General features: G+C 39.8%; 1 protein-coding gene across 4 annotated transcripts in view; it reads right to left on the reverse strand.

The window, feature by feature from the left end:
* DPP6 (dipeptidyl peptidase like 6) overlaps positions 1-15,778 on the reverse strand; it is a 537,867-nt gene that overhangs the window by 31,279 nt on the left and 490,810 nt on the right. For all 4 annotated transcript variants that reach the window (XM_039712305.1, XM_039712329.1, XM_039712320.1 and 1 more), the window contains 6 exons: positions 15,003-15,126; positions 14,013-14,051; positions 7,052-7,159; positions 6,436-6,527; positions 4,708-4,755; positions 2,697-2,815 (listed from right to left, as the gene is read on the reverse strand). In XM_039712305.1, the coding sequence (XP_039568239.1) occupies positions 2,697-2,815; positions 4,708-4,755; positions 6,436-6,527; positions 7,052-7,159; positions 14,013-14,051; positions 15,003-15,126 (530 nt within the window). The remainder of the gene's footprint in view (positions 1-2,696; positions 2,816-4,707; positions 4,756-6,435; positions 6,528-7,051; positions 7,160-14,012; positions 14,052-15,002; positions 15,127-15,778) is intronic.

Genomic DNA, 15,778 nt, shown 5'->3' on the forward strand with positions numbered 1-15,778 from the left:
CTTGATATGTGCTCATTCATATAAGCTCCTCATTCAAGGAGCTTTTCCTTTTTTTGTGTTATATGTTCATATGAATAAATAAGATTTTCTGTTAATCTAAACTATATTAGAGCATGAATGCTGGTGAGCAACAACCCAACACCCTGGGGAGATGAGGCATGGCCAAGCTGTGGCTAAGCAGTCTGAGGAGCTGTGGAAAAGGAATTGTCCTCTTAGTGGATCCAGGTGACTCTCCATGAAACCATAACACCTATTTATATCACCAAAGTCTGACAGGATGATATTTTTTATCCAGAAATTTGTGCTTCATCCAGAGCAGAGGTTTGCACTGACCTGGCTCACATCAGCTGCATCAGGAGCTAAAGGGAGCTGTCCCTGCTGCAAGTGCCCCCACAGCACACATCTGAATTAGATGGATCCCTACATCAAAAATGCCAAAAAGAAATGTGGTTCCTGCAAACTGCTTGAAAGCAAATCGTTTGAAAGGCCTCTCATTTTCAGTCATGTAAATAAGGAATAGCTCCACCAAATGCAATAGACTGATATTTTTATGAAATCATTGAAAATGGAAATTCTACCAAGATTTCTGTATTTTATCATGTATGCATTTTTTTTTTAAGTTTTCTGAATGGAGACACTGAGATGAAGCTGTGCTGTATTTGTGCTACAGTGAGATTTGAGTATTAGTCCTGAATAACTAAAATTCAGACAAAGACATATTCATAGATGTAAATATATCTAATCCTAATGACCTTACAACTGAGTTGTTGTTTACAGCAGGTGAGAATCAGGCCCATAGTTTATTATGCAAAATCATTATCTTGTGTACTGGATTAATGTACACACTAATAAAACTCATTAATTTCTTCAGGTATCACTGCAGGTTTTTGTGGATGAGATATAATGTAATCAAAAACAAATCACCTCATAACTGCTGATAAGGCTCTTTAGAAATCTTAATCTTGTTATTCACAAATGCTTCTAATTAGTGTCAAACAATTATCTTGGTGCAAAGGAAATGGACATTGTCTCTGGTAGCTCCTGACAGCTATTCTTGAAATTAAAACAAGAAGAAAAATAAACAAGGTTTTTATTTTAAAGGGAAGAAGTTAGTAAACATAATATTTACTACAGAACCGAATGTTTATTGACAAATTACACTTCTCTGCATGTGTCTGCCATAACTATAAATTCAGACTTACAGGTAAATTCATTAAGTTAATTAATCCATTAAATCAATTAGTGTATTACCCTGTTAATGCTATTTTTCTGTACTGTGTTGCCAGATATGTTTTTAATACCTCTAAATGTTTCTGACATGCAACCTATCATTCCCTTACAGGGGAGAAACATGTTTTTATAATTGTCCTAATCTAGGTATTTTACTTTATACAAACCATTCTATTTCTCCACTTTATCTTGATTATTTCCTATTTTACCATCCCAAATATTCCTTCTTTACCTTGGTGCTCCCCACAAACAGTGGCAGCAGTGGATACTTGGCACTCAGAGAAGAATTTTACTTTATACAAACCATTCTACTTCTCCACTTTATCTTGATTATTTCCCATTTTACCATCCCAAATATTCCTTCTTAACTTGGTGCTCCCCACAAACAGTGGCAGCAGTGGATACTTGGCACTCAGAGAAGGGGCAGCCCCTGCCTCACCACAGAGACCCCCGAAGTCCCCCTTCCATGGGCACCACCACCCCACATTGATCAGAGTCTCATCCAACCTGGCCTTCAACACTTCCAGGCATGGGGCATCCATCACTTTTCTGGGCAACCTGTGCCAGGGCATCATCTTGCTCACAGTAAAGAATTCCTTCCTAATATCCCTTCAAGACCTACTCACTTCTCTCCTGAGCTGTTGAAAATAAGGAATTTCTTGTTTGCTTTTCAAGCCTTTTTTCAGAGGACATGCAGCCATCTGAGCAGCCTCAATGCCAGGAGCAGGTGACTGGTGTGCATGCATTTTGTCTGCAATTTTGGATAATCAAGCAGAATTAAATTATACAGGAATAAGTTTAGTGGAGTTCTGCACTTAGTCTTAACAGAGCTGGAGAAAACTTCAATGACTCTTCTCCTGAAATGCATCCTTAGACTCTTGGATACTCTCATGCATTTTCCAAACAGGAAATCCCTGTTGGACCTGCAGATTGTGCCAAGTTGAAGCAGATCTGTGATGGATGAGCAGGGAAGATACACCAGATATCCTGTACTCACATTGTCCATCAGGAACATTTCTGTAAACTGCCTTTTTGGTAAATTATCTCCTTGTTGTAACTTACTTTAAATCCCTCTGTTCACAGTATTGGTTGATGTATCTGGAACTTAGTCCCAGTCACCCACAGTCAACCCCACCTTGCTGGCTTCTCCCTCGTAAATTTTATGATGTTTTACATCCTCCTGCTGTTACTTCCCTTTAAGGATGCTTGTGGTGGCTGGGGGAATCCACCTCTACCTTCTGTGCATGTAAGCACAGAAAAAGGTTGTAAAAATATTTGCTTTCTAGCCACAAGTAAAAACACAAAAAGAAAAGAAAAATGTCAAGTGTAAAGCTTTAAAAGCAAGGTATTCATGGCCAGTCTTTCAAAGCTGACCTCAGGTACCCAGAGTGTCTGAAGATGTCAGTGCTGGCTCTAAATCCTGCCCCTGAGGAACAACAACTGCAGTGACAGAACCCAGCACATACCTTCACATGTCAGCAGGAAGTATTCCAGATTGTGGCTGAAAGATGCACTGAAATAAGTGCAGTTTTCAATCAGATCACAGGACAGGCACCTCCTGTTGAAGTTCCCATTTGTGCTTGCACTGAAAAAGTTAATACAATTCCATGAAGGTCACTGAGCAAATGTTATTTGAAAGCAACATTACTTGAACCTTTCTTTAGAACAAGAATATAAATCTAATGTGTCCAACATTAGTAAGAGATGAAGTATTTCCATTTGGTTGAGTTTAAATAGCAATAATGGATTTTTTTCCCTCCTGCTTGAATAGAGAATATATAAATGGATACTGATGTCATTTTGCAAGGTCAGGTGGTTATGAAGGAAGGCAAAGTTTTTAAAACAAAATGATGGTTGCAATTTCGCAAGAGGAAGTAATAATTTGGTGGATGAAGACATGAAACAAAGCAGCAACATTTCAACACTTATTTATATTATAACAGACAATAAAGAGCTGGAATTGCTTTCTCTAAGTTTCTTATTGGTTTCACCACTGGTCTGATTTGCTAGCTGCTGCCTCAGAGGCCAAAGCCCTTTTTACAGATTTAAATAAAAAAACCTCTGCTCTTGAAATCCCCAAGCAGAAAGGAAAGATTGTATTTAGGGATCTGTTGTTGAGGAAAGTAATGTGGCCTGTCCATTTGCTCACAAGTTTGCTGCTAAGAGTCCACTGAATGTCGAAGAATATTATTAGCAAATATTAATAGATAGCATTTTGAAACTTCAAGAATATTAAACAAGAGATCTTTCCAGTATTACTGTAATGCAGATGAGTGTTTTTTGCTACCATTTCAAGAGATGAGGCTGAGCAACTTCTTTAGGGTTGCAGAGACTGAAATGAGTAATCATGGGCTCTTGTTTAGGCTCAGATTTTATCTCTGATTAAAATCCTAATTAAATCTACTAAATCAAACACACAAAAGGAGATGGAAAACCCTGAACAGGTCTTCATCTGTGTGGGGAGATGAGGCTGATGAGGCACCAAGGTGAGATGGATGCTGACAAGGAAGAGTGGGGATTGCTTTCACTCATGCCAGCAGCTCTTGAACTCTGCCTGGACTCTGTTTTTAAAGTGAGGTTTTTTCTTATTTCAATAGAAATGAAGGGTTAGTATAATTTTTAAATTTTTCTTCAAGGAAATACTCTCAAAAATTGTGGAGTGCAGTGAACAGGCACATAGGTCTCGAAAGGAAAAATATTATTAAATCACAGGTAATTTACTTTGCTCTAGTTTCCTTCCCACTGAGGAAAAAAATGATATGATGTCATGTGAGAGAAGGAGAATGTACTGACTGTCCCTTGTCCACTGATGCCTTCACCAACTCTGCCCTTCATGGCAGATGTTGTGATGGCAGCAGGGTGAACAGAGAAGAAAAACAGGACAAATGGAATAATGACTCTGAAATGTGTATTTAAAAGTTTGTGTTTCCTCCACTCTGTAATCTGCTTCCACAACATTTCACAATGGCAACACTACCAATAGCTTGCTGTAAAACCAGCTTTTTACTCATCATATACTTAGGGAAAATGCTAAAATCTTCTGGAACTGCAGAAAAAGGTTTGTAAATATAAAATATTGTTAATTCTTTTCAGTTTCATGAAGAGGTGAGCTACTACGAAATTTCTTGAAACCTCTGTTGGAAAGTATAAGGACAGTTTATACCATTATTTTAAGTATTTCTGAATTCCTTCAAGTGCTAAGCAGTTCTGTTGTGAACTGACTATTTGTGATAGTCAATCTTGACACCAATTTAAAATTTGCGTTGATATGAGAAAATTGCTAAATGTAAAACATTTCCAAGTGTCAAGCATTTTGTTTGCTATGGTTACACTGTTTTTTTCCAGCGACACACTGAAAGATCTTGCAATTCCATTAAAGAAAAAAACTTAAAAAACTGTTTCTACTGCAATTTCTTATGATTCATGTAAAACTGAAGAAATGGGAAATTCTGAATATGAAGTTACTAAAGCACATACCTGTATAAATGTCTCCTTCTTGGTGAATCTTCTGTGCTGTGGAAATAACTGGAGAGGAAAAATAAAAGTGAATTGCACCATTAGAAGGGTTTAGAAGTGTCTCATGCAACAACATCTTCACTCATATTGCCATTTTCATGATCTTGTAAAAACAAGGGGAATTTAAATTGAATTGGGAAAGGATACAGTGGGACACATCATTGAGAGGCTCAAGAAAGTACATTGCAGACTGCACTGCAATTAAAGTAAGCATGGAAAACTTTGGGTCCTACACTCATCATGTCAGTGGATCAAAAAAGGATCAAGTGATTAAGTGGAAGATATCCACCTTTTTACCTCAGGACTCATGGCTCAGAATTTCTTTTAAAGACCTTTCTTCTCTCTCTAGAGGAAGTTTTTACTTCTCTGGCCACGTTATTTTCTTTGCCCAGTTAATCTTTGTCAGCTAATCAGGGTTTGATGGGAAGCAGAGCATGAAGCTGAAGAACACTTTGCTGTCCTTGTTCTGTGCTGAGCTCCTCTCTGGATAAACAACAACTCTGCTCTGCAGTGGCAGCTTCTGGAGGTAAAAGAGTGATGCTGCAGGAGGTGGCCAACCTCAGTCCCCCCTGTGAAATCTGAATTAAACCCCCAGATGCATTTTGTGTGGATAATTCCAGAGCACAGGAGAAAATGTAGCACCCATGGGGTGAACAATGCCAGCAAGGGTTTTCATCCCCTCTGATCTGCTTCCAACAAGCTGCACTTGCCTAGGCACACACCTTGATTGTACAAACTGAGTGTGGCATTTTCTGCTTGACTGGCCAGTTAAAATGCCAATAAGACTTCGGTGCTAGTTTGCTATTTAGGCCACCCCTGGCAGTGTTCAAGGCCAGGTTTGAGGGGGAGCCTGGTCCAGTGGAAAGTGTCCCTGCCCACAGCAGGGAGCTGGAATTGGATGCTCTTTCTCTTCCAGCCCAAGCCATTCTGTGATTCTACATTTCTATGGTTTTATATTGTTCTGAAGTTATTGGTAATTGAGAGCATTCAAAATCTTGAGGAAGCACTGTGCTCTTAATGATGACTCAAAGTTTATTATATTCCAGACACTATTTGCTCAACTATTCCGTGCCCTCAAGTAACTGAGAGGTGAGAACTTTGTATTCACCCAAAAGTTTTCCAGGAAAGGAATATGCTATTTGATTCCAGAAGCTGTCTAAATAGTTTCTTATGTAATTTCTTGAAGTGTATTTGAAAAAGTGGATGTTTACAGAACTTATTTTAAAATCATAAAGAGCAAGTGTGAAGAAGCGTGGGTTTGTTTTTCTTGTTTTTCTTGTTTATTTTTTTTCTATAATTCTAACTAAATACTTTTTTTCCCCCACTGCATTGGTATTTTTGCAGGTCAACAAAAGATTCTTTCGAAAACTGACTAAGTGGTTGATGAAAACAGGCTGCTTTCCTACAGAGGCTAATATCAGAAGTTACAGCAGGAGAAATTACTCGTCTGCACACATACATTTAACAGTCATAGAAAGAGAAGTTTCAGCTGTACGGATTATTCAAAATAACACAAGATATGTGTAATGGTGTGAGAGGTTAAGCCAAAATGGAGACAACTTTTCCTGCTTTCTCATCCCCAGCTCCTCATGCTCACAGGTTTCAGTGCATACACAACACCTTTGTAACCAACCCAGAGCCCAGGGCTAAACAAAGGAAGTCTGATTTGCCAGGCCAAAGTTTACTTACATTTTCTGCCTCTTTTCATCATATGCCAGTATCTTTGTCACATCCCAATCTCCAGATGTAATAGCCTGTAAGTCGTCATTGCTACTGTTGGGCTGCCAGAAAGAAAAGAGAAGTAGATTTTTTATTGCTAAAACTTCTGAAAAGGGGAGCTCTTCTGGCTCCATTGCCCATGAAAAATAAACCAAATATCTGCAATTTCCATCACTACACCTGCCATTTCTGTGAATCTGCAGGCATAGAAATAAGAGAGTAGAATTATCTTAACCATGACTCCACTGAAGATAATGAGGTGAATTCAGCACAGAGCAGCTTCAAACAGCATGCCCACAAGCTTCTGTTTAATCCTTCATGGCAGGGTGGAGATTTACTTATCTACAACTAAGGTGACATCACAAAAACAAAACCAATAATAATTGTTTGGAAAGAGACAATCCACTGACCTTTCTCTTTGGAAATTCACATTATCTTATGCCCAAATAAAGCATCATTGGAGGTTTTCTTGTATGCACAAGACTTTTTTACATCTGCACCTCCCCATCTCATTGCTACAAGCACAGACACCACTTTTTATTGCTGTCTGCCTCAGGTGAGACCCAGAGCAGCAGCAGTGAGTCACCTGTGAGGATGACATGGCTATGTGGTAGAAATGCCCACGTCCTCCCTGGGGAATGGCCCGGACGAAGAAAAACTTCCGACCATCCCTGGAGAAAACGGGCTCTTCATTCTGTAAAAGAAGCAAAATTAAAGGGTGCATGAGTGTTAATTGGTTGTATTTAGAATTGCTCAGCACTCCAACACCCTGTAAAACTAATTCACAGCAAAACAGAAAGTGGTCTTTGATAGCAAACTGAGGCAAACAAAGAGCCCACTGAAAACTGGAGGAAGTTTTGAGGTTTGCTTCTTGCTCTTGGGAAAGCAGACACCTTTCAGCTGGGGAGGACAGGCAGCAAGGAGAGTTCCTTGTCTATAAAGTCAATTCCCATTTGCAAAGCCAAAGTGCACATTCTCATCTGGCTGCTTGGGGCACTTGGAGCCTTTAGAGCTGCTGTGACAAACCCTGCTTACCCTGCCGAAAAAAACTCTCTGTTCTTCCAGAGGAAACACAACTGAACAGCATTTAACTGCTGCCTTTTTCTACTGTCTTACAAATGCTTATCTCACTGAATTATTTATGAAGGAGAGGATCTCCTGCAGAACTCCTTGACACAGAGCTCCGGGGTGAACATGGTGATTGAATTTATTGGGTGACTGGAACTTCCACCCAGAGATAGAAGAGACTCAGCAGAAGAAAAGTCAAACACCACATGTGGCAAGCAAGCACCTCTTGGAAAGGAATATTCTTTTTGTGAGCAAGAGACCTGAGGCACATGAGAAGTCTCCACTACGTGAAAAAGTTGAACAGCAGATTACCAGGGAAGGCAGAAAGATGGTCCATGTGGTGGGACATAGGAGCTTTGTACTAACAGGAAGCTACATGAAACTAACTCTGTCTCAACTAGTTGGGAGTGAATAATAAGCTGAACCTCTGCTGAAGCTGTCCTGTGATATCAGGATTTTCTGTGCCTGGATGAGCCCTTCTTTGGCTGGGTTTTGTGAAACCTTCTTTATCCAGGACAATCAACAAGAAGATGCTGCCAGCCTCTTCATAGCCCTCTGCAGTTCAGTGTTAATCAAACCCCTTGACTTTCTGCTTAGCACATGCCAAGACACCACACTGAACCAGCAGGAACCTGATTGTACATGGAGACTTATGGCACAGCAAAGGAATAAACATTTTTATTTCCCATAAGCTAACACATTATTCTTACTCTGTGTTCCTTTGCTCCTTACTGATTAATTCTTTTCTGCTATTCATCAGATTTGTCAGTGCTCTATTAGGTGTTCAAATTGTTCTTTTTGCCTTTTATTTTCTCCTGCTTAGGTTTTCAGTGTATTTTAAAATGTGCCCATTTGGAGCTTGTTGAAGCTCAATGAAATAATGGTTTCATTTATTTCTGACTTTGTTCTGGAACCTGAAACACGAAACTCTATATTATTTCCAAATGTCTTTCATGACAGGAGAAACCTCATTGAATAATGACCACGATAGCTCAGGCAAACCTTCTGCTCGACAGGTTTTCCTTTCCTGAGGTAGGTAGCAATGAGTTCACCCTCCATTTCTGTATCTGTGCCTCCTGCATTATATATTCCAGCAATATGTCTCTGCCAGTGAGAGCAGGCATTGTGCTGATGAGTTTGAGGTTCATTCAGAGCTACAGGGGAAGGAGGTTCACAGCACAGGTGACACGTTTGAGGATTTAGCACTGGGCTGGTGATACAGAACACTCTGCTTGCATGTTCCATTGCTGGAAAGGCAACACATGAGTGAAGCAGAACTTTGTGACACAGATGATGACTTACCCAGGGGGTAAATGGAGAGACAGACTGAAATTCTCTTGGAACGGGATTTTATAATTTAGGGAGCTACACTGGGCACATAATTATCAAATGTTGGCCCAAAGACAAAGGATGCAGCAGAAATAGGACCCAGAGTTCCATAACTGAAATACTCAAATTCATCTACCAGAGATAAAAAAGCAGCTTCTGGCTACAAACAAGAAAATATTCTGCATGTGATATGAACTGTCAGAACCTTTTGTCAACTATTCTTGACTGAATCCCACAAAAATAGAACAGAACAGCCTCCTTGAAAATAATAGATCAGTTTAATGTTAGTAAAAGGCAATACTTTTACTATGCAGCAGGTATGAAATGTTTGGAAGTTTTTGCCATGGGAGGATTATAGCCACAGCTGGAATCAGTAGGTAAAAAAAAGTATTGAACAAATTTATGAATTATTAATACATTTTAAAGGATATGGGTATAATCTCAAATGTCTGTAATCTTTTTGTTGTAGATGATAGTGAAATATGATAAAATTATGGCACCAAATACTTCAGGTTTATTGGAAAAGAGAGGTAATGGGAGGCTGCTGAAGGGCTCAGAACCTCCTGGAGAGTTCAGTGCTGGAGCTCAGAGCTGCACAACTCAACATCTGCAAAACGTCAGGAGAAAAAAACCAAGGAGTGCCCCAGGGCTTATCCCAAGTTTGGCAGAATCAGGATGGGTGAGGGGACAATGCTAAATGCAATCTGAGCTTCTGTAGATCCTGGAGAGGAGCACAAAGTCCTGGTGTAAAGAATAACAAAAAGGTAGAGTGTATTCAATTGTGTTTGGAGAGGGATCACTGAGCATCACTGGATCTGCAGCCACCTGAGGAGACTCCTCTGGTGAAACAAGGGAAGATAAGGTATGTACAGGACAGTGGGGAGTGCACAGGTGTCTCTGACCTTGAGGATTTGCATGATCAAACACACACCAGGACAAATGTTTGAAAGAGAAATGATCCGGTTTATGGTGAGCTGGAATTTATGAAAGATTAGTGGACACAGAAATCCAGCTCCACCAAACCCACCCACACACTAACATGGGGCAAACAATCATCATATTTCAGCAGCACACATGGCAGCTCCAAACTGGTTTTTCTGTGCTCAACACAGTCCCAGCCCCCAGTTCTTCTGCAGTGCCTCACATGCTCTTGGACACATTTCCTCACAGAAATTAGTGGTAAAGCAGATTCTTTGCATATCGGTTTTATTACTGACTGAGAGTTATACTTCCATAAGAATTACGATTTTCTGGTTCATCCTCAGGTTTCAACAAGGAAACAAATTAATCTGAATAACTGGATCCTTTCCAATTGATTCTCTGATGCATTTTCCTTTTGTCAGCAGTCTCCTGCCCTCTGTGTCTGATCCATCTTTGCCCAGATCCCAGAATTAATGATTTTGCTGTGTTGGCAAATATAATTTCAGTGAAATGCCCCAATACTTTCTGTGTCACAGGCCCATAGCTCTGATAAACAGACAGGTATGACATGAACTCTTTTAATCCCTTGCATATTGGTAAACACTTTGTTTAAATCCAACAAAGAAAACACCCAATGTGTGCTGGCTTTAATGGGACAATGCAGACACCTCCTTTTTAGGGCACAAGGGAAGATCTCTTTCCATCTCCTGACACACTCAGTCCCTGGGGCAGTGCTGAGCTTCATCCTCCTCCCTATCCTCATCCTCTTCTGTGGCTGGGTGCACCACACCTTTGGCCATCTCTGAAGCCATGGCAGCAGCACCAAAATCAGGGTGAACAACTGGAAAGGAACCCTTGTCTCTGGGTAGAGATCCCCCCCATGGGAACTCTTCATTTCAGCACCAAAAAGATTGTTCGTAGCCAGAAGCTGCTTTTTTATCCCCAGTAGATGAATTGAGTATTTGAGTTATGCAACTCTGGGTCCTATTTCTGCTGCAACCTTTGTCTTAAAATTAGGTCAGTTATGGGATAATTGCATGGCAAAAGGGCTTTACGGAGTGAAAAACTGGGTCCGGTTTGTAAGTTCCTCTGAACTCTGTTTTTATTTTAAAAATCTCTTCTCATATCTCATGTTAACTACATGTAAGAATCATTACTAGGTTATCATGCAGGATTAAAGCAAGGGAGTAGTAAAGGAAAATGGTGCAAGGTATTCATCATCTCCACCTTTTAAGTCTTTAACTTCAGACGGATGTCATCTAAAACAATGGGCAAATAGGACTGGAAAGAAAAATGCAACCCACAGAAGCTGTTATCAGGGGAGGGCAGCCAGCCCATGCAGGCAGTTTTGGAGGTTATAGGTCTCTAAACAATTTTATGGTCTCTTAGTCCTTCCAACATCAGTGCCAAAGACTGCAGCCTTTGGAGTTGCAATTGCACCCTGGTTTCTAATTAAATTTTTTTTTTCAGACCACATTCACAATTAAATAAATAAAACAATTAAAATGCCAGTAAAGTTTATGATCAGCAGGTGCTCAGAAATTGCCCAATTTCTCCCTTGCTGACTCACTGCCTGTACATGACCATCCCCAGTACTATTGGAAAATGGCTTCTTCACAGAAATTGAAACGAAATTGCTTATAGCTATAATTAGTGTTCCAAACAGTTTGTGTATTTAAGCAAAAGTATGAGTGAACTTCAGTCTGGCTCTTGTGATCAGAAGTGCACAAGCAAGTATATAAAAGAAGTATAAACTTTCAGAGTCCCTGGACAGTTTTAGTGAATATGTGCCACCTCATCTGACAGAGTGACAGATACTTTCTAGCAATTCCTGTGTAAATACTGTGTATTCCTCATACTTTAAGTAGTTAATCCTATTTTTTAGCTGCACAGGGAGTGGCTGCATTATTTCTCCTTGCCTGTGTTGGAGAGATGCTCTCCAAAGATTTTGGACATGCATAAAATATATTCATGAACTTGAGCCCAGAAGGAAACATGAGATTGTTTACTTTGACCTTCCATACACAGACTTTTAAATGCCCTGAGTCACCAAACTACTCAACAACAAAATTAAAATTCATGGCTTGTATGCTTTATCTCAGAACTCCCAGGATTTCAGACGGCTGAAAAAAGCCAACCCTGCCATCCTTGGAGACTCCCTCATGTCCCTGGTGAGTGTCTTCTTGTCCCCTAATCCCAGCTGTTTGTCCCTATTCAAGGATGCACCTAAATTCCCAGGAAAAAGGTAAAATCCGTGCATGCCTTTCAAACCAGGCATGTGGAGAATTTTTAAAGGAGTATTTTAAAGGACAAGGTAAGGAATTGGATTCCTTGGTCCTGCTGATTTAAAATTGGAACATTTCTGACAAGGAGGTCTTTGGGGTGGGCTGAACCCTGCCCAGGGTCCCTTGACTGTGTGGCCCCACTGCCACCAGCCTGGCTGTCTCCAGAGGGGACAGGGCACCTGGCTCATTTGCAAACACTTATATTAAAATGTCTCAACCAAAGAGTCCTCATCCTGAGCCAAGCCACACTCATGAGCTCCTTCAGCAGTTCCCTGATGTGCAATTAATCTCCTTCTTGAAGAGGTTAGTGGACTCAAACTAGCATTTAACATTTTCACATCATCCTCATAGTCAGGCACACATGCCATGAAAATACCTTTCCAGTTATCTAGATTAATGTGTCATAGAATAAAATGCAAATATAGAAAATACAATTATCCCAGTAATCATGCTCAGTCAAAACTAGAATTTTAAGTAATTTTGTTGTCAGAAATACTGGCAAAAGAGCTATATGATTCTTCAGACTCCTACAAAAGCTTTTGAAGGATGCCATCAAATGTCTCCAAAGTCCATAGAAAATGTTATTTTAGTTTAGCACTGAGATGTCTGACTCATTTGGCTGTAATGAACACCCTTCTCTAACATTAAACTAAGTGTGTGCTCTCAAACTAAGTACATGCTTTTGGAGATGTAGTAAAACAAAATGTATTTCTCTGGAGCAGGTCCATTAGAGACTGACAGATCATTTGCTTCAGATTTGAGGATAAAGCACCATCTTTTAATGCCTGTCCACATGGTAGGTGACTAAATAACCAGAGCAGTGTAAAAACACAAGTAGTACTATACTGTGTTAATAAAATACAACTTCTACTGAACTGCAGTAAATAGCAATGAAAGGATTATTTTACTGCTATTGCCTTCAAACTCATAAAATAAATAATGCCTGTTAAGAGTGGTGGTTTTTGTGGTTTTTATATTTTTTTAATGTACAATATCTGGACAATTTAATTTTCCCTTGATTTGGCTTGTCTTTTAAGCTTTTGTTTCCTACTTAAGCCAAAACAGTCCTTATGAATGCAAAGAATATTTCAGCACCATTTTTACTCTATATCAGCAAAAGATTATTTGAAATGCTTGGAGCACAAAATCTATTTCCCCATAAAATCAATTTTCATGTGGATCACACACAGCCCATTGCTGCAGGACAGCCACTGGAACAGAGGAGAGCATTGTTCTTGCTGTGAACTGATGAAATGCCATTTCTACAGGGTCTTGGCTCCTCTGAGCAGGCTGTGACAAAAATTTGAAATGCTTTAGGTCTGGACTTGGAAAAATATATCAAACAAGATATTTTGTGACATGCTGCTCCCTGTCTGGCACTCACACAGGGCTTGAAAAACAGTTTGGTGTTGTGGCTGAACGGAGATCACAGCTTCTCTCTCAAGAACAGCTTCATTTAATCTGAGGTCCCTTCACACACTGACTCCTGGGCAAGTGTTATATATGATATTTAAGTGACTCAACAGTCTATCTGCATGATTTTGTCTCTGAATGGACAGAGACCCTCTCAATAAAATGACCAGAAAACATCCACCATAGTATTTAAACTGTGATCATCAGTGTCAGGGCAAGGTGTGAAGGATTGCCTCTGAGGGTGATGAGTCCTACACAGATACTGCCAGTGAGTGATTTCCCTCCCACATCAGCTTTTCATCTCTTTTAAATACAAGTAAATTTCAGGCTGAGGACTATGGGACCTACCAGAGTGGATGGCATCTTTGCTGAGAAATTGCTTGTTAATGAGAAGCTCTTTTCTGTTATACAGATCATGCCATCTTCCAAGTAGCTCTCTCAAATCTGCAAATCAGTTTTTCTCTTTGGGGAAAAACTCAGTCAAGAAATTATCCTACCAAAAACTTGACTAAAGGAGAAGATCACTCTTACCTGTCTGTGCAGCCAGGCATCGCTCTCATCTTCGTGTTTCTAAAACAAAAAAAGATCATTAATACTATACTTGTCATATATTATATTTTGCTTATCAATGCAGGAAGCTATTGGATTAGAGTTGAAAGATTGCTCAGGAATACAGAGAAACTATTTAAATATGTGTTTCTGGACTGGAATCCAGTGGCTGCTTTTCTTGACTTTCCTTCCTGTTGGACAAGCATTCACTAGATCAAGAAAGAATTTTATACATACAGACAAAACACATAAATCTACAAGATGTATTATTCCCCAAAGAAATAAATCTTCTCAAGAAATAAATAGAGGTTGAAATGAAAGTTATTAAGAAAAAAACTTCTCACCATGCTCTATGCACAGAATTGCATGATCTTTTTCAAGGGATGGGTGTATTAGAACAATTTTATAGAGTGGAAACACATACCAGTTTAAATGATGGAATCTGCTAATGGAATCTGCTAATGGAATCTGATGATCTTCTATCAATACACCATTTGAATTAGTGTATTTATAGGAGGGATTAATTAACTACAATTAAGATAAGCATGAGCTGGTTTTAATACCATTAAATACATATAATGCAGCTAGAATGTTGGGAAGGTATTTAGGTTGCAAACTGTTGAGGTATGCAAGTTTGTGTTGGGTAAAGGTGACAAAGACAAGTAACCACTCTCCCTCAAACTCGCACAGAGTGTTCTTGGATTACTGGGTGTTAAAAAAAAAAAAAAAAAAAAAGAAAATTGTGAACATTGTTTATGTTCTGTCTGCCTAAATTAAACACAGAGCGTTCTTGGATTACTGGGTGTTTAAAAAAAAAAAAAAAAAAGAAAATTGTGAACATTGTTTATGTTCTGTCTGCCTAAATTAATGTGTTCCAGCTGGCTTTTCACCATGTAAAATAAGTTAAATAGTTTCTCTTTGCATGGGTTGTGGACACCGATGGCGAGTGACCGCTGTGCAAACCTCTCCTACCTTGGTGCAGACGCCCGTGGTGGCGTCGCAGAGCGTCAGGATGGACACGTTCTGGGCCCTGTTCAGCCAGTTCACTGCCACCTTGGTGCTGGTGGCCCATTTCACCATGGTGATGTAGTAGTCCCTGCAAACACACACACACACAAAGCAGGTCACAACGCTGCCATCCTGAACTGCCGCGTGGCAGAGCAGGGGCTGCTGCGGGCAAACAGGCCAGGAGAGAGCTGTGGTTTTAAAGAACATCGTGTCCTGATGTCTCTAGACTGCTTTATGTACGGATTTCAACCCCTAAAAATGACATTTTTAGGGCTGAACAGGTGTTTTATCTGCCACTTCTGGAAGTTATTTTCAAAGAAGAGACGAATACAGAGATAAAGAATCTTTCAAGCTATTCTGTCTTCCAAGAAGGATTGAACTGCCTGGAGCTACAAATTTATGCACAGGTGGAAAAGAAATTGCAAACCATTTCCATTCTGAGCACACTAAACTGAGCTGACTCAGACCCATCACTATCAATGGTTGGGTTCTTGATGCTTATGAAAAGTTGATGGCCTCTGGGCATGCTGGCTACACACCAAAGTATCCAGGAGTGTTGTATTAAAAAGACAAATAGTAAGAAGGGTTTTGGAGAAACACAGGGTTTCTGTAAAGCAGATGCAGCTGGTTGCTATAAAGACATCAGAAGAGATAGTTTACATGAGCAAAACCACCCTCCTAGACTGCCTGCACCATCTTATTGCTGGACATTTTCAGGTTGTGATGATACTTGGAGTAAA

Source organism: Passer montanus, unplaced genomic scaffold (assembly GCF_014805655.1).
Source record: "Passer montanus isolate IOZ18808 unplaced genomic scaffold, ASM1480565v1 scaffold10, whole genome shotgun sequence".
NCBI classification, from domain to species: domain Eukaryota; kingdom Metazoa; phylum Chordata; class Aves; order Passeriformes; family Passeridae; genus Passer; species Passer montanus.